Source organism: Pleurodeles waltl, chromosome 1_2 (genome assembly GCF_031143425.1).
Source record: "Pleurodeles waltl isolate 20211129_DDA chromosome 1_2, aPleWal1.hap1.20221129, whole genome shotgun sequence".
Taxonomy (NCBI): domain Eukaryota; kingdom Metazoa; phylum Chordata; class Amphibia; order Caudata; family Salamandridae; genus Pleurodeles; species Pleurodeles waltl.
The window spans coordinates 193163617-193187058 of NC_090437.1; the positions used below are offsets into that span (position 1 = coordinate 193163617).

A 23442-nucleotide genomic window follows, 5' to 3' on the forward strand; every position below is an offset into this window, starting at 1 on the left:
GGGAAGGTGATGATTTTAACACTGCAAACTCTTCATTGATGCCATCTGCAGGGAAAAAACTGACGCTTTCTTCTGCAGCACTTTTTTACTATTTTTACCCCCAAAAAACAAAATGTAGCTGTATTTTGGCTAGTTTCTCAGTCCCCTCAAGGGGAATCCACAAACTTTGGGTATCTTGGAATCCCCAGGATGTTGGAAAAAAGGGACATAAGTTTGGCATGGATAATTCTTGTGGACAAAACGTTATGGGGGCCTAAGCGCAAACTACCCCAAATAGCAAAACAAAAGGCTTAGCATGGAGAGGAAAAGGCTTAGCCGCAAAGGAGGTTAAAGGAGGAGTCCTGAAATTAAAGGAGAAGTGTCAAAGGAGGCCACACCCTGCAATGCCTAATGCAGAAGGAATACTGAAATTAAAGGAGAGGTGCCATAATTAAAGGGATTGTGTCTATCTTTGTTCAACAACACTAAAAACCGAATTCTAAGGCACTGAATATATGGATTAACGTGCATTTGTGATGGGTAACACATACACAAATAGAAATAATATAGCCTTAGAACCCGCCGTAGAGGGCTCTACTGGCTATTAAAGGCCTGCTCCCCGCGTTAAATGCCCGAGCCGAAGGCGAGGGCATTTAACAAGGGAGAGGGACTTTAATAGCCGGTAGAGCACGCTACGGCGGGTTCTAAGGCTATTAGAACATTCTGCCACTCAGGGCAGAATGTTCTATTAAAAAAAAAAATGCTCACGGAGCCCGAGGGGATTAAAATCCCCTCGGGCTCCGTGAGGTTTTGTTCACAGCTGTTGCTGTGAACAAAGCGAACATTGGAATGTTGGCGCTGCGGGCTTTTACCGGCCAGTAAAAGCCCTCAGCACTCCATTGTTTTCAATGGAGCCCCAAGCATTCCAATGTTCTAATAATAATAATAACACCCTAGAAGAATTATTGCATGAACTGATTTTTTAGGGGAAAACTTGAAGGATAGATCTCTCAGCAATTGCACCATCACCATGTTTCTTGTTTAAACTGGGAGTTCCACTCATAGATTGAGATGACTAGGTGGATACATTAGATAATTAGTTGAAGGCACTAGATTGACAAGAGTTTAGTTCTAGCAGAAAGCAAGTAATTATTTCTAGTGGCCTAAAAAAGAAGTGGCAACATATGTTCCAAGTACCCTTCTATTGCAGTGGATAAAGACGGGTCAGCCTATAGAGAATATGTACATGGAAGCCCGAAAAAGACTTGAGACATGGTTTCCCAAAGAGACCAATGTAGTGATGAGATGGTATGAGTTTTATACTTACCCACAGAGGATTGCTGAATCTATTGATGACTTTATTATGAGACTATCAGAACTATCAGTAAAGTGTAGATTTGGAGTAATGGCGAAGGAAATGATAACAGATCAACTTATTGTTAAATGTTGAAGCAGAAAACAGAGGTAAAAGTAAAGCAGCAGTTTTGACAGAGGCGATATTTAGTGCAGACATTAACTCAAGGCCAGATAGAGTCTTTTCCGTAGATACATCAGACAAGGAAGACAAGTGCACGAATGGTGTTTTGTATGCTGGGGAGCCAGACAGTGAGGATAGGAGGAGGGATAGGCCCAAAGAAGAATTTGTCATTAGGGACAAGAAAGTGGAGTCAATGGTAGATTCTAGATCATTATATACTGCCATACCCAAAACCTTTTTTCAGAAAAAGTGATCTATTGTAAGATTGTTACCAAAGGATATAAATCCAGAAGGATATCAAGGTGAACGGATACATATTTTAGGTTATCTGTATAGGGAAAGTAAATTTAAGACTATGGATGTTAAAGGCAAAGTTTATGTGGCTGAGTCAAGACCACCTATAATAGGTTGACTCCACCAGTATAACCACCACATAAAAATGTATCCCTATGCAGAAGTGCAGTTAATGGAAGTGGATGAGTTAACAGCGGAAGACATACTGGAAGCTTCTAAGGAAGTTTTCAGAAATGAGTAAGGGCAATTAAAAGGATATGTGCATAAAATAAAGCTTAAGCAAGGAGCCATACCAGTCCAGCATAAGGCTAGGAGGATTCCAATTTTGGTAAGGGACGAGGTAAAAAACATGGTTGGATGAGATGTTGGGCAATGGAATAATTGAACACGTTGAGACATCTACATGGATCTCCTCAGTGGTTAGCACTGAGAAAGCAGATGGGAAATTGCATTTTTATGGAGCTTAAACCAGATTATTGTCTCAGATACATTCCCACTACCAAATATCAACGAGCAAATCCTATTGTTACAAGGGGAAAGTACTTATCAAAATTGGACCTTCAGCATGCGTACCACCAAAATGCTAAACCCTTGACTGTTTTCATTACTATGGAAGGTACTTTCCAGTTCACAAGGAGCACGTTCGGGTTGTCATAGGTGGCTAGTGTCTTCCATTGGATGGTGAGTGAAGAATTCAAGGGTTTTAAGAATGTAATCTATCTCCAATGTAATATATTGGTGTTTGGCTATAGTGTTAGCAGTCCTAACAAAGCCTTGAAAGAGACTATGCTAGCTGAGTCGGGTCAAACGTTATGAAGCGAGAAATGTGCTTTCCTAGTTATGGAGATTGAGTATTTGGGACACATGCTATCTCTGGATGGAGTGAAACCGAAAGAGGCTTGTTTACATCAGTAAGATTAGCACAAGTTTCCCACAACTAGGACCAGTTACATTTGAAGTAGCAATATGAGGCCACATTTCTGCTACTGTTATCTCTCACGAGGGCGGGGGGAGTACATTTCAGCAACATGTCACAATTTGGGAGACCAAAACTACATAGGCAATTCCAGCTCACATTCCAGTACAACTTTCTCCATTCAGCATCACATAACTCCCATTTAAGAGCACTTGGAAGGCTGGATGAATCAAAGGGACAGGAACCCCCTTCAGATAACAAGCTAAATTTGCAGCTGAAGCAATACATGCTCCTTGCAAGGACAGCTGCAAATCATCAAATGACTTATGGAAGTCTTGCATTCGCTTTCGCTAAGAAAGACCTCTTTCATGCCATCAAAACATATGTACGTGAAGGGCAGCTCCCACACCTCCTGGGTGTAACTATCTCCTAGCTTTACAATCTGCCTACAGGAATGTGCTTCAAACACAAGGTGAACCGAAGTGTTGAAATGGGCAGATTGATAACTCTGTGTATTAACCAAACTGCAGATGGTATTTCCATCACAGTGAAAGTCAACTTTTCTAACTTTTCAATGTTTAACATAATATAAGTTGCTTCTTTCCTAGCCATTATTAATTGCTTTTGCGTCACATAAAAAGCAGAAAACAGGTCCCTGTAGCTGACATGTTGCTAGGGTACGCGACCACTTTTCAGAACTTGTAACATCCAACCCAACTGCATAATTGAGCTAGGTTGACTCTTGCCATGGTGTAAAAATGACATAATTTTGTATGATGTCAATTGCGGATGAAACAATATTGTTTAGAGTGGAAATGCGGTTAGACAAAGGCCCTCACCGCCGCAGTGCTGGCGTTAAGTACTGCCACATTATGAGTTGTGGGGCTTGGCAGACGGCAAGCCTCCACAACCCTGCCTGGCCCGCCGGTGCAGTTGCACCATTGCAGCCGGTGCGGAGCACTTCCAACCCAGCAGCAGGCCTCAGCCTGCCGTCCATATTATGAGGCTGCAAACTGTCAACCTTTCCGTGGTGGTAACCCTGCCACAAAAACCCTGGCAGTCACGCACCAGACAACAGGAATCTTCATTCCTGTTGCCAGCACACACATACACATGTCACCATACATCCACACATCCCCGCCACCCGTCCACACACTCAAAACTCCCCCACCCCTTCATGCACGAATGCATTCACATACACACCCATTCACCATATGCATACATGCACTCAGACAACCCCACTCACTCACATTTGTCAACTCAGAACCCCCACTCACTCACATTCATTCATTCAGAGCCCCCACTCACTCACATTCATTCATTCAGAGCCCCCACTCACTCACATTCATCCACATTGGCACCACCACTCACTCACATTCATCCACACAGACACCCCCACTCACTCACATACATCCACACAGACACCCCCACACATTCACTTGCATACACACACGCATTCACCACCCCCCTCCGCAGACACGCACACACGTACCCACACACATGCCTCCCCCCTTTCAGATGCCCACTTACCTCCTCAGTCGAGGGGGACATCCGGGGGGTGATGGGTCCTGGCGGTCTTCCCTCGCCGCCACCATCACGCTACCAGGACCCCACCAAGACTTATTACGGCTTGTAATACGGTGGGCCGAGTCCTGCTGGTGTGGCGATGCCAGCGTGGGAACCGCCTCTGCAGCACCGACCGCCAGCACAACTGCTGGCTGCTTTCCGCCTCAATAATGGCAGAAAGCTGCCAGCACAAGTAATATGGGGGTCTGCTGACAGCCAGCAATGGCGGTCATCTGGCGGGTTTGGGTTTGGCAGTCATGGAAATTAACCGCCAAAATAAAAATGAGGGCCAAGTGTTCATACCATTATCTACAACGGCTACAGTTTTCTTGAGGTTTTCTTGATCTATTTGCCTCAACCGGGCAGCGGCTTCTTTTTGTGAAAGTTTCCAAATTTCGGTCCATATTGCCTATAAGAAATGCTTTGTGCATGGTTTTCTAGGACCTAATAAGAAATCTTGTGAGTCTCTGTTTTCTGACAGGAGACTATGGTGTTCTTTAACGGCTGCTAGTGTGGAAGATTTCAACCATTGTTGAGATAATTTGCCCGCGGTATATGTGGTGAAAATATCACAGTGTTGTAATGATATGTAACGAGGGTCAGGTCTACTCTAAAACTCCTGTAGAGTTTACAAAACGCACATGACATCCATTGTGTCCACTGGCCACAATAACCACCTGTTTGGACCTGAAAGATTCAAATTTTTGACATACCCGTTGAGCTGTTCTTCAGTGACATTTAAAATCTTTTGCCATTTGGCAAATTTAGCTGGTGACAGAATAATGGGCGCATTCAATTCCTTAATCTTTGCTAAGCCTAAACAACTTGTTTGTTGTACTGTTTCATTTAAAATATAATTTGCAACAGAATAAGGCATGCTCTAAACAAAACTTTGCATCCCTGTATTTGCCAATTTCTAGTTCCCCACACTTTTTTTATGCCAATCGACTTCAACCAACATTCATAGCCTTCAATAGCCAAGTGGGAAACAAAGGCATCAGAATACATTAATTTGGTGTCTGTTAACAGGGCATTCTTCAATTCCATAGGAGGCATGTAAAATAATAAGACTCAGTATTTTTAACATCATGCCCAATAAAATATACAAACTTTTCTACATATGTTTTAGAACTCCCCACTGGTGGAGTTGGACAATGTTCCCATTGTTTGCAATTGAAACACTTCTCGGGGTGCTGGCTTTATGTATAAAATGATGTAAAAAATGATGGTAACAGAACATTTCCCCATAATTTGCTGTTGATTGTTAAACATCTTCACTTTCAAACCCAGTATAATATTTAAGCTCAGAAAGCATATAATCATCTGTTTTCACATCCCAATCATAAGAAACCATCCCAGGTGTTATTATATCATTCATAGAAACTTTGAAAACATATGCGATTTGAATTGTTTCCGTGGGCCCGAATATATCAAAAGGAAATTTAGCCCAAATAATCCCATCAGGAATCTGTATAGCTGAAATGTTCGCTAAGGTTTCTACGGACCTTATGTGAGGACAGGTGACGCTTCAGAACCTCTTGCACCAGCTCAATAGCAAAGCGTTCAGGATCATGTATCAGCAGAAACAAAACAATGACAAAACCAATCCAAAGAAGGAAGACTAACACAGTTAACAGGACCCATAGATAACTCCATGGAGGGGTCAGACAGTTAGTTTTAAGCCAACTGAATAGCTTACGTGCTCTTGATAACAGGTGAAGGTGAAGATGCTGAAGAATTTGAAAAAGAATTGCTGATGTCAGCAAAATATCCAGAAGCAGTTTGTGCAAACATTGAAGTTGGTTTTGGAGAAGAACTGGCAGATGTATGCCTTGGTGTTAGTAGTAAACAATTCCATCTGTTTGAGTCGAATTTGAGTAATATAGCTCAGAACTTTGGACATTTCTTATGGCAGATGTAGTGACAGGTACTAATGAAAGTTCATTTTCCTCCCTCCCCAAGCTCAGGGAAGTCTCATCACTGTTAGTTAAATGAAGAGGCACATCTTGACTGGCATTGAGAGGAGTCCGGGAACTGCCCTTGTGGTATACAGTGTAGGACTAGCCTCATAGTGAAACTTGGCATTGTCAACTGATACAAAGCAACTTTCTTTAGAACCAGCAGCAATGGCAGAATGACAGTTCTGGTACCCTGTATTCCCAGGACTGGAACCAGTGCTGGATATGCAATGCCAAATTTATTTTTTACCGCAATCTTTTCACTCACTAGGTTCCCAACTTTTGGAATCCAACCGGTGTATGTTGTTGGTGAATCCCTCAATTCCAAGGTGGCGGCATATGCAGATGAGTTTTTATCACGGAACTGTTTTAATTCCTGCAAGACAGTGACACATTCATTTGTGTCAAAAGGTGTATCTGCCACCACTGCACCAAGGCCATCCAGATCTGGGTCATACATAGATATGCCGAACAGAATCTCACATGGGGTGCGCCCTCCCAAGTACCTTCTGGGCAGATTATTTAGTGCTCACTGGACTCTATATAGGTGGTTAAGCCAACTACGAACCATACGTAGTAGGCATGTTGTTAAGGATTGCTTTAAGTTTTTCCGCTCTACCTCCGCATTTGTCTCAGGATGTTAGGGAGACGAGAAATGGAGTTAGACACCCACATTCGCCATGGTGTCCCTGAATGCCCTTGAGGCAAAAGCAGGGCCCTGGTCCGAATGGAATGCCCCAACCGCATATGTCCTGGAAAAGACTTGCAAATCTTTAATAACGGCTTGAGTGCCAGCTGATCATTGTGGCCATATCCACAGAAATCTGAAGCAAGAATCAACAGCAACTAAGATGTATTTGTATGCACCATCAGGTGTTGAGGGATCACAGTGGTTGAGGTACACACATTGCAGTGGTTTGCTGGAAATTAGGAGAGGTGTCTGCAGTGGGCTCTTCACAGTGTACCCTCTCATTTGTTGGCAACTGTCACAACAAAGGACATATTGTCTGGTCTGTTTGTATGGAACTGACTACCAACAGCGTTTTTGCAATAATTAAATTGTTGCCGCCACACCTGCATGGGCAGAAGCAACCCCTTCATGTGCTTGTTTATTAGATCTAAACCTTGGTCTTGGTTGGGGATCACACAATCATCCACTCATGATATTGTTGCAAATGCAACATTTTGAGTGCTTAGATGGTTGGAATATTTGGCGGGATATGCCTTTGACAAGGGCTTGCTGTCAGCCACAGCTTTCACAGCAGCCAGTGTTTCTTCATCCAACCTCATCCTTGAACGTGTAATTGCAGCAACAGACGCCGTGGCTACTGTTGACTTGGCTGCTTCATTAGCCAAAGTGTTTCCTGCAATGTGTATTCCTACAAGTTGATAGCTCATTGTATGTACTACATGGGAATATGGCAGCAGCTCCTTTAGATCGGCTACCTTCCCCCACAGAAGTCTGTGTTTGATGGTGTTCCTTTTTGAATCTCTGAACTCATTCTGGTGCCAGTAATGTAGGTATTATTAAAGGACTGCACACAATAATACAAATCACACACAATAAGTGTAGGAAGGTCAGGGTCTGTGTGTTCCAGTGCCAATAATAGAGCCTTAAGCTTTGCCAATTGTGAAGTGCAGTCCCCTAAGGTCTGCGTGCATGTGTTTTGGGGGTGGAACTTCCAGTCTCGTCATGAATTTGCTCACAGCCACGGAAGTGGCAGAGTATTTCTATTTGGTGCCTATCGCTGGTTATGCTGAACCATCAGTGTAAATAATCATTTTATATTGATCAAGAGGCAAAATGTTTGCAGATGTTGGGTAGTCAAGTTCATATTGAAGGAACTCTTGTGTCCCAAGTTTTGGATCAAAAACAACAACAATGCATTTATCCTGGGCCTGGGTCTCTCTTTTATGACAGCAATCTGAAGAACAGTTAGAATTTTCTCAGTGGGAGCAAAGCGTTGTTCAGCTGTTGAATACAATTGTGATTTGTATGCTATGGGGACGGTATCACCTGTATTGAATGTTACATATGTGAAACAAAAGGTGTTTTGCTTCAAGCATGTCTTCCTGGAATGCTCTGAGAATGCACGTGTTCAACCATCCAAAAGTCTGGACTTATCAAGTCATAAAGTGGTTTTATGTGTTGTGCATACTCTGGGATGTATGTTCTGCCAAAATTGAAAAATCTCAACAATGATTGTAGCTTTTTGATAGTATTCGGTGGTGCAATTGTGCGCACTTTTCTAGAAAGTGGGGTGCCAGGCTCTTTCCTGCGTCTGATAACTTGTATCCCAAAAACAGGACAATGAGAAAAGTAATTTTTGTTTTTTTTAAATTAATTTTGTAGCCTACTTCAGCAAAACCCGCCACAATGCCACTCACACATTTTAGGTGTGTGACCAGGTCATCACCTTTTAGGTAGATGTCATCTACATAGGATAATGCCTCAGAGTCAATGTTGCCTAGTATGGATGCTACACGTGCTGAGAACAGTCCAGTACTGTTTTTATACCCTTGTGGGCGTATTCAAAATTTTCTTCCGAACCTAGCACATTGAAGACGGTCAGATCACTGCTTTCAGGCACTATATTGTGGCAAAAAAAACATTGTAAATATCCAAGGTTGTTTTGTATTTTTTGTGCACTAAATTGTTGATGAGTGTTATGCTATGTGCATTTTGTATAGCAAGTGTGTATGTTTGACTGTTTAAATGTCTATACTCTAGGGCTATTCTGTATGAATGGTCCGGCTTAGATATGGGAACAAAGGGTTGTTAATTGGTGATATGCAGGATTCTATTACACCCTGGTACTCAGGTTTTGTGAGTATTTCTGTCACTGGTGCTTTAGCCTCATGTTTAATGGGGTATTGTGGTAGTGGTGTCGATCTTACCTGTATTGTGTGGTAGGGGGTGTCTGTCACATCCTACATCAATCAATAAATCAAGGTTTGTAGAGCACGACTACTCACCCGTTAGGGTCTCTAGGTGCTGAGAAGGGGCTGGGGGGCATCCATGGTTCAGTCTAAGAGCCAGGTCTTGAGGTCGTTGCTGAATTGAGGCAGGGATGGAGCTTGCCTGAGATGCAAGAGCAGGACGTTCCAGGTCTTTGCTGCAAGGTAGGAGAAAGATCTTCCTCCAGCCGTGGTTTTGCAGATGCGTGGGATGGTGTCCAGGGCGGAGGTGCCTGGTGGGTGTATGGGAGGGAAGGCAGTGGCTGAGGTACTTGGGTCAGGCGTTATAGAAGGCTTTGTAGGCATAGAAGAGGAGTTTGAAGGTGATCATCTTGTTCTTCGGGAACCCATTGTAGGTCTTGCAGGTGGCTGGAGATGTGAGTACAACGGGGATGTCTAGGGTGAGTCTGGTGGTGGCGTTCTGGATGTTCTGGAGTTTCCTTTGGATCTTCAGGGTGGTGCTGGCATAGGAAGCATTGACATAGTCAAGTCTGCTGCTGAGAAGTGCGTGGGTGACCACTTTCCTGGATTCGATGGGGATCCATTTGAAGATCTTCTGGCGTAAGCAGAGCATGTGGAAGCAGGATGATGAGACGGCATTAACCTGGGGGTTCATCAAAAAAGAAGAGTCCAGGATGATGCCAAGATGTCGTGCGGGGTCTGTGGGGGAGATGGTTCTGAGCGCTGTGGGCCACCAGGAGGCTTCCCAGGTGGAGGCGGTGGGGCCCATGATGAGGACTTCAGTCTTGTCAAAGTTGAGCTTGCGATACAGCGCTGGGGTTTGTGCCAATGCCCCAATCTACTGCATAAGCCCCTCTTAATTCTTCAGAAACAAGGACTGAGAAAGATGGCATAATGAAATGTTTTCCTAGTGGGAGTTTATGGCCAAATTCTGGTGGTCAATCTTTTTCATAGAATGTCATAACATAGTACCTCATTATGTACTTGGCGGGATGCCCTGCTGCTAACAGTGCCGGCGATCAATGAAAGACCACAAGTGTTGGCGGCCGGCATCCCGCCAAATAATGATGCATGGTGGCTCACTGCCATGCTCGCGGTCGGTGGCGGGGGTGGATGCTGCTCCACCCTCACCGCAACGTCACTCCATACACTGCCACGCCTATAATGAAGCAGTTATAGGCGCGGCGGTGTATGGAGAGGCGGCGATGGCAGCGGAGCAGCATCCAGGGAGCCCGTTCCCTCCTGGAGCAGCGTGACAGAAAAGGTAAGTGCTGTCTGAGAGGGTATGGGGGTGTGAGTGCATGGGGGTGTGCGTGAGTGTATGCGGGGCATGTGTGTCTGAGTGCATGTCTGCATGTGTGCATGTACGTGAATGGGTGAATTTGGATGTGGGGGGTTGGGGTGTGGGGGGACCTGTATGTAGGGGTGGGTGTGGTGAGGGTCGGGGTGGTTGGACCTGCATGGGATTTTGGGGGTGGAGAAGTTGGTTTTTGGGGTTCGGGGGTGGGGGCTATTCTAGGGGCTTGGGGGGGTGGGTAGGGATTGTGGAAAGGGGGGTGGGGCCAGGCATGTCACATACAGGTGACAGGAATGTTATTCCTGTCACCCGTATGCTTTCTGCCAGGGATTACCTGGCAGGATGACTCGCCAGGGAATCCCTGGTGGAAATGGGATCGTAATACCACTGCCTGTAAAGCCTCCACCGCCAGGTCTAATGTGCTCAGGTGGACTCTGGCCTGGCGGTGGGTGGTAGTGAACTGGCTGTAGCAGCCAGTTCACTACCATGTTCAGAATTAGCGGTCTTCTGTGCCTTCTGTTGGAGAGGTTTCTCTTCCCTTTTTATGGAAGGTTCAGATGAGCGTTGTGAATCTTTTCTTTATTTCACATACTCGTTTCATAGTTCGAAATGCCTGCCTCTCTCACTGCGTTTATCCAGTGAGTCCTGAAAGGAATGAGATTGGCATGTATCAATATAATTATATCTATCAAGAGGTTTTAAACTATCTCCATTTCTCAAATTATAGCCTTTCTCAGAGGTCTCCAAACGTGGAGATTCTCATCTGTTTTACATTATCTTTATCTTGATTTTGTTTATCCCAGTGTTTTTCAGAATCCCCAGCTGCTTGCTTGGTAGAATCCCTATTGGATTTACCTTGTATTTTTGCTTTACCTGGTCCGGTTCCCAGACTATCCCAACCTACACTAGAATAGGTCTCAGCAATAATCTTTGGCAGCTCACGTTTTTGATCCTGTACAAGAACATCCCAGACCGGCTGGCGTACTGCCAGTGCTACTGCTTCCCCTTTAAGGATACTTAATGTTATCAAGGATACTGTGGCAAAGTTGCCCATTAACTGCATACCCAGATCTAGGATCAGGGCAGCTCCACATTCATCAATGAAAGCAAGTGTCGGTGTACTGTGTGCTGTAGAGTAGAGTACAGCAAACACTGCACCCCAAGTTGTCCACTGAGGAAACCATCCCAAATGGCAAGCACGTTGTGAGAATTCTGTTTATCTTGGGGTCTCGTACAGAGAAACACTACTTACAAAGTGCAATTTTTTTGTGCTAAGCAAAAATGAAATCTCTTCATGTTTGGTGGGTACTTTACTCATAATTGAATGCACAGGAGTAGGATTAATGGTCACTTTGGCCACACGTGGTTGCGCTGGAGCAGCCCTTGCTGGGGCGGTGTTCAAAATCTGCAAATTGATTAATCGCCTATATATTTCTACTAAATTAGTGCATAGGCGGCATACTTCTGCTACTGACACTGTATCTATATTAGGCTGCGGTGTATAGGTAGCCTATTCTGGCCATTTAGGACCATCATTATTCTGTTCTCTATGCGTTGTGAGCCACAATGGCAAATGTAACTTCTCCTCCTTCTTCTTTGAGGCCATTATTTCTTCAGTGTGTTGTGAGGGAAGCCTCATGTTTGCTGCAATTACGACCCTGTTTTGGTCCGCCATTGTTTTTTAATGTAATGGAATAGTTCAGAGTTAGAAACACCAAGTGGGGAGTTCTTTTTAAGCGTTCAAGCTTGAACAACTTACAGCGTCCAATAGGTACTACCTATCTAGCAGAGGAGGATATTCCTTGATACCACAGACATCTTTGTATCAGATAATTAGGGTGCCTTTTGCGCGTAATGAGATAGAGATACTTGGGAGATCCGTAAAGTCAATGCCTAACCAATGTTGGACGCGTCATGTCGTAGGACTCCTCTTGTAGTAACCAGACTGCTGGATTTTGGGCAGCAGCTCCACTGAGCGTGGGGGACTGAGTCTGATCCCACACCGTGTGACAGCTGTCAGCCTAACCCCTTCTAGCTAGATAGCAGCACCTCACCAGTACCAGAGGTAAAATGGATTTGTGGCAGCCTATCGCATGACACTCTAAGACTCTGCAGGTAAGTCGTGGTGAAACAGATCGTACCCCTTTCTTCCAGTTATACAAGTCTCATACATGCAAAACAAAAGCAGGATTTTGGTTCAATAGGTTTTATTGAAGAAACTGCGTTCTATGTAAAAAGGCATGAATTGCAATTATGAGGGTAATGAAACACAACACTATTACAGCCATAACCAGGAAAGTGAAACACAGTCCCACCATAGTATCTCAACAGTGTATCTAGTAGCCCTGCCTAGACTACTAAGTTTCTACATGAGAGCAAATAGCAGTGGTAGCCCTAATCTGCCCCTGGGAGGAAGCCCAATCTCCATACCTGAGTTCAGAGGCAAAGAGGTTAGTCTGCTGGAAGTCCTCCTGCGTAGAGGAAGTGCGGAGTTTCAGGAGAAACTGGGACAACGTGCAGCATGAGATGGCAGGCTGGCTGAAATGTCCCCTTGAAGTTGGTGGTGGCAGCATGTTGTTTTATAATAAAACATCTTGTTGTTCTGAGAACAGCCCAGATGTGACAACATGTGTTTGTCATTGTACTCTCTGGCCCGGCTATACCCAGTAAACTATCGTCTGCAGCCTTGGAGTAAGCACAGGATGAAATGTCCTGCAAAGAAATTAATAACCAATTCTGCATGGAAGGGCAACTGATAAAAATAATAAATGATATCACACTAAAACAAAGTTTTGCTAAAATAATAATAGGAATAAAATGACAAGTGACTAGGTGAGAGGTGCAGGCCTCAGACCCAAGCTAAAATAAATGTGCCTACATAAAGGCTAAAATAACCTCACAACATCACTGGATTGGAAGAGTGCGGATGAGGAAGGTGTAACCAAGTGTGCAAGGGAAGGAGCAGTGGCCAGTGTGGAAGATGCGGTTCAGTGGGGTCAGGGAGCAGTTGACAAAACAGAGTGGTCTTGTACCATGGAGGACGATGAGGTGTTGAAGTCAGTTCTAGTTTTGATCAAAAAAGGTGGGAGAAGAGAGAGCACCTTACCCCATGCATTGAGGCCCTTCAACAAAGTGTTAGCTGAATTGTCAACAGTAGGTGACCAAGTTATTAGGCGAGGTTACAAGATCGATCCACCCAATGGAGTTCGCTAAAGGCTTCGTCATAGCACATGAAGGACATCTTGGCCGGACAGTAACTATGGAAAGTCCAAGAACTGAAATTTGGTAGTCAGGTATGGACAGTGAGTTGGGGGTGTGGGTTGAAAGATGCATAGAATGGAAAGTATGTGAGAAGAGTTTGAGAGTTGGTACCCAATCAGTTTCAAGTAGCATTCATGATCCTGGTCAGGTATGGCATAGTGTGTTTATTGATTTCATTTGTCCAACTGCAGGAATTGATCACAACAAAAGGTTTGGAATCGTGTTAGTGGATGTTCATTCTAGGTAGCTGATAGTGCTGTTAATCTCTGAGATCAGCACGAAGATCACTATTTGTGTATTGCAAAAAAAATTCTGAGAAGAAGGCTTCCCTGTGATTCTTATAACTGACAACAGGAATCAATTGACTTCCTGTCAGATGAGGGAGTTTTTGAGTTTCTGTGGGATTAAACACTCATGTGCTGCACTTTACAGTCTCCAAGCCAAAGAGCCACTAATATGGTGAAGGGTGCATTAGAATTGGCCTTAGTCAATATCTTGGAAAAAGGGGAAGTGATTACTGATTTGGTGTGGACATAACACACTACAGAGAATGCTACCTCCAAAGTGGTGGCCTTTTGTACCATGAGAAGGAGGAAACCCAGAAATAAACTAATTCCATCATGGATAAGAGAACTGATTGATGGAAATTTTGAGACAGCTAAGAGTGGTGTTGATATAACTAATAAGTCTGGTGGGGTTAAGGGCAAGTTAAAAATCAACCCAGGTGATGGAGTCAAAGTCAGGTCGGACATATTACTAGTGGATTTAGCAAGTTCAGGAGGTCTTTTCAAGTCAAGGAAGTACATCAATGGCATGTTATGTTGACTAATGTACAAAGGTGGAATATTTGCAAGGTGGCAAAATACTGTACAATTGACAAAACCAAGAGAGGAGAGATAATGTAGATGCTTGTCGTGGATATACGTTAGCGCAGAATCATCAGTTATTGGGTAATTCTGACATGAATGTTGAAATTAGAGCTTTAGGACCAGGAGGAGACAATTTAGGAAGTAACTGAGTATTCACTGAAAATGTTAAGGAAACACAATGTCCTCAGAGACCTCTAAGAATCAAGAGGCCTCAAAGTTACTTGCCTGATTTTGTGGTTGAATAATTTTATTTACATGATTTGATTCTTCTTTACAGATGTAAGAGAATTAATGCCTTTCATTTATCAGTATAAAAAGAGCTCAATTGTAGTTGAATCATTTGACTGTATATTCTTCATAGGTGGACTGTTTCATGATAAAGTCTACTAGTTTTTTATTATTATTATTGCAAACTTTGCTTATATCCTATCGCTATTGCTGTTTTATTTTATGTTCAGGTACATGCATTATTCAACATGTATTCCGTTTAAGTGTGAAGAAAGGGAGATATGTTGTGATCTCCCTTTTGTATTTATTATTTACAGTTGTATAAGCATTTAGATCCCCGTGCCATTATCTTTCTGTTGTCTTGATTCTTACCTTAGAACCCAGCAGGAAGGGCAGCTGCCGCTGGCTGGTAAAAGGAACACCATGCGTCAAAGAGCTGTACGTAAAAAAGTTATTTACGAGAACCAAAATTCTCAAGGAAGTTGTAATTGCTGTGTTTACATCTGGTGGGGATCTGGCCTAGCAGCTTGGAACAGTTTGGAGCAGGATAAAGTTTGATTTACACATGATGTATCTCTGTCTGCAGTGGCCTAGAGGGCAAAGACATGATGGCCTGGAATGCAGTACGAGTAATTAACAGTGGCTGTGGTCAATTCAAGCATTAAACCATCACTTATTTTGTTTTTTTGAGTGCCATAGCATTCATGAGACAAGAACCAAAAATGTGATGAGAGGGTCTGAGCAGTGACCACCAACCTTAAGGATTCAACCTAAACTGATTTTTACTTTAGAGTGCAAGCTATGCTGGTACTTGTTGCAAGGAACATGCACAAACAGTAATGGAGCATTTGTGCTGATGCTACAATTACATACCAGTAATAATATTCAAACGTGCTACTGCAATACTGAAGGATAAGACGCCTAAAATGACTGCCCCAGCTGCCACAGTAGTTCATTTATCTGGATGTTCTGACACAGTTCTTTAACAAAACAAGCATTGTAAATCCAATTGGTCTGACCTTGGAATATATTACCCACTGCATATAAGTTATTATAGCAATATGGTTCTGTACGTAGAACAAATACAGAAAATCCTTTGAAGGTATAATACACATGACTAGACATGTGATTCTTATTGGTGCATAGAAAATGTGCTACTGCTCTGAATTACTGTTATTTGCTCACATTTTCTGTTAGATTTGTTATAATAAATTACACTATATGGCAATTGTTTTTATAGATCTATTTTAGTATGTTTATAATCCAAATGAATAGATCTATGTTCCTTAATATGATGCTTCTATGCATTTGTTTTTGGTTTTAATCCATGTTCAATCACACAAAGCTGTGTTTGGTATTTGCCATTTTTTAGTGATGAATCTAGTTCTAGTTTTCAGATTCGTCAGTATTGACTGCCATTCTCCTGGAATTTTCTGGATCTCTGTTACATGTGTAACCAGACTCTACCGGGCATGATATCAGTTTTAATTTATTAACAGAAGTTAGTGAAGCTGGATGTGAATATTGGGAAAACAGCCAGTTACGAAGAAATTAAAGAAAGCGAAAGCTGTAGAGGATTTTAAAGTAATGAAACTTACCGTAAATTAAGCTTGTGGAATGCCTCATGCCCTGTGAAAGAAATGGGTTTTGACTATTCATAGGTATAATTTTCTGCTGTGATGCAGTGGAGCAGATATGTTCGGCAACAGCCCTATCCTATAGAAGACTGCATGTAAATGTTTTCTTAACCTATGGCCAGTCGCTTCACATAAGGACGTTCTGTATTGTAAAACATCAGCTACAGTGATAACTACCATATTAGAAAGATCTTTAAATTAATTTTGCGTCTTAAATGCACTTTTGGGTCATATATAGCTATACATTTAAATAAAAGTGACATACCCACCTTTAGGGATGTCCATATGATAAAAAAACATGGTGCCAATACAGTCAGTAAAACATGCCTCTGAATTATAACTAAAAAAAAGACACTTGAGAGAGAAAAGAGTCCCCCGTATCCAGTGGGCATGTTTAGCATACAAGTATTGACTAGCATACAGATTCAATGAGATCATGTTTTGAGACGTGTTTAGGTTTGTAGAAGTACAATAGAGGTGAGGAGTGACTTTATTACCTTGAGGTCGGTAGCAGCCTGTCCTATTTGTTTGACATTGCCAAGTTCCTGGTTCTTGTTCATTCTGAGCTGTTTCAAACATACTGCTGTCAGTTTCTGAAAGTTAAGCATGAGGCTATATTAGCACAACATAAAAGCAACAATCAAAATCAACATGGGCAAACCTATCATACGTCTCATCAGAAAAGGCCAGCCTACACAGTTTATATGTGATCTCTAAAAGTGTGTGAAGGAATTCCTGTAAATAATAGTCCTTTTCCCTTGAATTTTCATACCAATTATATCAAAGATAAAGTCTACCGGAGCATCTGAAGTGCATGTCTGGAAAAAGAAGAAACACCATCTAACTCAAACAACCCAGGCCATAGGAATACCCATTTGGTATGCTTCAAAAGAGCTAAAAATCTACCTACAAAGCTACCTATCACTTAGCTGAAAGATATTAATGTAAACAAATAGACACAAAGGATCCTACTATACACAGACAGCAGCTTTTTTTATGAACAATATTGTAACAATGCTTCTGGAGATTATTAACATTATTGAGTCAAAAGGTTAAAAAAAATAAGGTGCTCATATTAGCTGTGCATAAACACTCTCAGTCAATGTTCTCTACATTCAAATATTGTCTACTACAACAAACTAAATTAGGAAATATAATTTTGTTGGAATTGCAAACAGCTACTTTACATCAGTTATTGGAATCTGACCAATACCATCTGCTCAGACTACAATATTTGATCTAAACTAAGCCTATTCCCTCCTTGTAAGATTTAAAATGATAAGGATGAGCTGACTGCCTAATCTGTTAATTTATAGGTGATCCACAATGTACAATGAAAATATTATTGACTAAAATAATGAATCCAAAATTCACAATGGTTTGCAAACAACTGCAGCTACCAATAGCAGTTATGCATTACTCACAGGATGGCTTACCGCCAGTAGGTTCAGACTAAAGAACAGTTAACACTATAAAATGAAATGGGAAATGAATGAAATGTATGAAATATAAAGGACATGCTTTATTTATAATGTGAGGAGAAATTAGTTACATCATTTACACTCTATATGCAATTGGATACTGTCTGGAATATTGAGCTGAAAAAAATAAACTCTTCATACCTGTGTCATCTATATATAAATACACCAAGAAGCATAAACTAGTTTATTGGCCCATCTAATATATATTGGAATTGTAGTTACCCTGGAGGGATCTAAACATAATCTTTGGACCTAACACAGATGTTCTAGAAGATCTAATCAGGACAATTAGATTTCCATTGCAGGTTTTCCTACAGTTCTCTCATCTTATTTGAGGGAAAGCAGACGCTCAAATAAACACATTATCAACAGTTTAGAATCTATTATGTCTGATTCAGTCATCATGCATATTAAATACACCTCTATTTAGGCTTACATCGCCCACTAAAGTGAATAAAAGACTCTCTATAAGAAAATAATAGTACTGGCCAGCTGGGGTTAGAACTTACATTGTTTCTATTATCTGCAAAAACTATAAAAACTCTATCCAGATAGAAGTCAATCATGTCTTGCATGTCTCCAGAAACCTGTTCTCTTTGGCATATTTACTGTGGTGAGGTTGCAAATGAAAAAGATACTTGGAAGCTGAATGATAATATATTTTGGAATTTAGCATAATTTACGACTGAGTTATGGTTTGGTAATGCCCTCTCCTAATTGCTTCAAATAGAACTCATCGAAAGCAGAAGATGAAGTACACATTCACCATATCAGTAATATTACTATGCAAATCATTTCAAACAATTAAATTATACAGGATTTCCAAACTTAAAAGAAGAGATTCCTACATTACCTTGGATTGCTCTGTGAGAATTCAAAATCAAATACCCAAGAAGAATTATGTCCCAACTTTGAACCGAGAACCGTTTTATTCCGATCTGTTAATTAATAATATTTGCTATATGTTCATATCTCAATCGTGGGTTGACTGTGTCTCCAAGTATATGTTGAAGTATGATGTTTGTGGTGAATTAAATTCTGGGTAATAACGATTCAGCCATGTCTGCATTACTCAAATGCTTAAATTGGGCAATGCTTCTTAATTAAAGAGCCCCAAGTAAAACTTAATCAAAGTCAACTGAAAACCATACTGCAATATACGTTTCTAGCCAGTAATTGTCCTACTGTGCAAGGCTTCAACAGAGTGATTATATGCAGATGTATTTTGAAATTTCTAAAGATATGGGAATTAAAATTAAATGTTGTAATAAACATAAAGGGGTGTGTGTGTATGAAAATAAAAACAGATCATGTTTTAAAATTGCTGTCCAGCACATTCGCTGATTTCATATGACTATTTTTTCTTATTAAAGGTTAACTAACCTCATCATTACATGAAGTTAGTGATTATGCAAAAATGTCATCCTTATGTAACAAATGTTTTTTCATGTACCTTGATGTTGTCATTTTTGACTATTGTGTTTTAAAGACTCCCTTCAACCAATGAGCTGACAAGCTCACCTGGGATGCACCTGTGTGCCCGTTGGGTGGTACTGTAAACTGTGAATACTTGAGCAGCATTTCAGCAACCCGAGATGACCTTTCTCTGCTCTCAACTACTTCTGCTGTCTTCTGATGAACGGTCAAACCCAGACACACGTGTCAAGAAACAACAGCACTATCTGTACCAACTATGGTAAAAAACGACAGCAACTTTGGAGTAAGGGAACTGCATTTACCAGGATGCAATGGGGTGAACTGTGCTGGGTTGAGAGGCAGTGTGCTCCTTTTCCTCTTGTGTTTAAAATAATCCCTTGAGCCAATGAGGTGACAAGCCCACTCGGGTTGCACCTGTGTGCCTGTGGAGTGGTACTCTGACCAGTGAAGACTTGGGTAGCATGTCAGCAACCCCAGGTGACTTTTCTCTGCTTTCTACTTTCTACTGATGAAGGGCTTAACCCAGAAACACATGTCTACAGACTGCAGCACTATCTGCACCAAGTTTGTTGAAAAAAACTACAGCAAATTTGAAGTAAGCATACTGCATTTACCAGGATGCACTGGGGTGAACTGTGCTGGGATGACAGGTAGTGTGCCCCCCTTCTCTGTGTTTATAAGGCTCCCTTTAGCCAATGAGCTGACAAACTCACCTGGGATGCATCTGTGTGCCTGTGGAGTGGTACTGTGACCTGTGAAGACTTTGGCACCATTTTGGCAACCCCAGATGACTTTTATCTGCTCTCTTCTACTTCTGCTCTCTACTGATAAAGGGCTAAGTCCAGAAACACATGTCTAGAGACAACACCAACTTTGGTGAAAATATACAGCAACTTTGAAGTAAGTGTACTGCATTTACCAGAATGCAATGGGGTGAACTGTTCTGGGATGAGAGACAGTGTGATCCCTACCCCCTTGTGTTTAAAAGACTCCCTTGAGCCAATGTGCTGATGACCTCACCTGGGATGCACCTCTGTGCCCGTGGAGTGGTACTGTGATCTGTGAAGATTTGGGCAGCATATCAAAAACCCCAGATGACTTTTCTCTGCTCTCTACTACTTCTGCTCTCTACTGATAAAGGGCTAAACCCAGAAACATGTGTCAAGATACAACAGCACTATCTGCATCAACGTTGGTGAGAAACTACAGCAACTTTGAAGTAAGCGTACTGCATTTACCAGGATGCAATGGGGTGAACTGTGCTGGGATGAGAGGCATTGTGCTCCCTTCCCCCCCACCTTGTGTTTAAAAGGCTCCCTTGAGCCAATGAGCTGATGAGCGCACCTGGGATATACATGTGTGCAGTGCTTAATTTGTAAAAAAAAAAAAAAAAAAAGGTGCTAGTGCCCAAAGCCCTCCTCTTAAACATGTGGCTGTTGCAATTAAATGTGCGAACACGAATATTGAGGCAACGTGATCCTGAAGCCATCTTAAGCCTCTTTAATTCCTTTACGGACACTTCCTACCCCTTCAGCTCACTCATGCAGCTTTCTTCCTCTGAGACACTTTTTTGTTTTTCTCTTCCTCCATCTTTCCCATATGTGTCTTTTGCTCGCAGTTAATGCTTGAGGCAAAAAATTAAGTGCTGGCCCTCAAAAATAAGTGCTGGTGTCGCACACTGGAAACAACAAGCACAAATTAAGTACTGCCTGTGTGTCTGTGGAGTGGTACTGTGACCTGTGAAGATTTGGGCAGCATTTCAGCAACCCAAGATGACGTTTCTCTGCTCTCTACTACTTTTACTCTCTACCGATAAAGGGCTAAACCCACATACAAGTGTCTTGAGAAAATAGCACTACCTGCATCAACTTTAGTAAGACACTACAGCAACTTTGAAGTAAGCGTACTGCATTTACCAGAATATAATGGGGCGAACTGTGCTGGGATGAGAGGCAGTGCCCCCCCACAATATGTTGTTAGCCACTGATTTATAAAGGTGTTCGAGTACTAAAGTATCATTAAACAATTTAATTTATTTTTGTACTTTCCAAAAATTTGCCTATTTACTCGAAAATGGATTTATTCACAAGTACCATTACACCAGTATGACAGAATTGTATGTGTCAGCATAACTCCTTCACGGAGCAGGCTATGGGAGTTCAAGAGTGAGGACACATCTAAAAACAAACACACTCACAAGTTGGTGGGTGTTCACATACATTTATCTGGTGCTTCACCGCTCTGAAAATGCCCTGATTTATTACATTTGGAGGTAAGAGAAAATACATTTTCAGGATGAGAAGGGGGACCTTTAAAAAGCAATTCTGAGCAAATGTACTGATACACTGTATTTGTGTACTGTGTAAACATACACTTGTTTTTTATGGTTAAACATTTACAAATGTCAAAACGCCTTGAATTGTTTGTAAAGCCCTAGAAAGCTTTGAATCAGCCTATCTGTCCTTCTAGTAGCCACTATTTATCCATTTATTAGACACACACACACAATAGAAAAATGTACTTCTCATTATATTTGAAGTAAATGTGTGCGTTTGTGTTGTGTGTGTTTAGGTGGCCTTATGGGCAGTGTTCTTTTGAGTCAGTAATTAAATATTGTTTTGAATAGGCCATCAATGATGTGTTGCTGGTAGTGCTGTGATTATATTAACTGAATTAGTGATAGAAAGAGCTAAAACAGTATTAAGTTTGGAGGTATCAATAGTAAAGGTAACATATTTTAATGCATCTAATAAATGTGTGCTGGGATTTGGTAGCCATATTTTCAATTAAAATCAATATGTGTATTATCAAAGATAGACACTCATAATCTACAGCTCCATTACTATGTAAATATTTATTTTTAGTTCTTCAGTATCACTAAATGTTTCTGTACTAGTTGGTAGACCCACAAGGAGCAGAACAATGGGGATGAGAAAGATAGAGACATTTACTAACCATGGGTGGGCTGTGAATTACAACTGTACTGCAGATCAAATGGAATGTCTTGCTGATGGTAAGGTAACTGGGAATTCAAAGTCACATTGGACACCGCTATTAGAGGTTGTTGTTGTCTCTTATGGTTGGAGGGTTGGCCAGCAATGCTCCCCTACAGTTGCAAAGACCTAACAGAGGTTATATTTTCTATCTCGACTTTTCTATTGATATTAATTTGTCAAAAGACATTAAAGGTAGAAACCCAGAGGTTTGTGACTGCCCCATTATTTCCACAGTGTTGGTGAAAAACAATAGGCTTGTTCAGGTACTGGTGAATGTCTGTTGGACCAACTCAAAAGCAGGCAACATGCAGGCCATTTGGGCACAGTGTGAGGTAACACACACACAGGTATCAGCCTCAACCCAGAAACAAAGGACTGTGATATCTTTTTTAGTGAGACACTGAAGCAAACTGAAAGATGCCTTAAAGAAACAGAAAAATATAATTCCTCCATGCCTTCTGTCTGCTTACAGGAGAACTCCCATAAAACAGTCAGATTCAGTTTGTCCAAGGTTGCATCAAATCTCAAGTTGTCACTGCTGCATATTGGTGGAAGATTTGAATGCCAACAAATATAGAATGCTGATGACTATCTTTACTTGGTTTCTGGTGGAGGCAGGTCCAAGTGCAGTGAAAAGTATAACAACCTTTTTCCAGAAGCTGGTGGTGGTGGGAGAGATAATTTATACATTGTACCTCCTGTGGACCGGAAACAAAGAAAGCTCTTCAAACAAAGCATTTTCAGCCTCAGGTGGAAACCTTCAGTGACAGCCACACTGGATTCTCTGTGAAAGGCAGAGGTACAACACGCATCCGCACCGGGGACGCATTAAGTGAGTACCAAGCTCTTACTGTTATTAGTGTCAAACCTGCAGGTTGACTTCTCAGAGTAAGGGTAATTCAGTCTGGGTGGCTGAAAGAATATGAGCACGTTCTCTGCTAGTCAGAAAGCAGCAAGCTAGAGATTACCTACTTTGTGCTCCTAGCTTTCTTGTGGGCTAAAAGTGGCCTTTCCAATGCCCTTAGGAGGACGCATACTTTGAATGCTAAGCTTGATTTCTAAATATCTAGGACAGGAGAGCAGTTCTTCAGTCTTTGTTCTCGCAAGAAGGAGAAGTTAGAAGTTCA

The 23442-nt window shown here is 41.8% G+C and overlaps 1 protein-coding gene across 1 annotated transcript in view; it reads right to left on the bottom strand.

The window, feature by feature from the left end:
- The window catches only part of TRIM14 (tripartite motif containing 14), a 201462-nt gene that overhangs the window by 130898 nt on the left and 47122 nt on the right, over nt 1-23442 (bottom strand). Inside the window, exon 2 of the mRNA XM_069237697.1 lies at nt 16899-16994. Within this exon, the coding sequence (XP_069093798.1) occupies nt 16899-16994 (96 nt within the window). The remainder of the gene's footprint in view (nt 1-16898; nt 16995-23442) is intronic.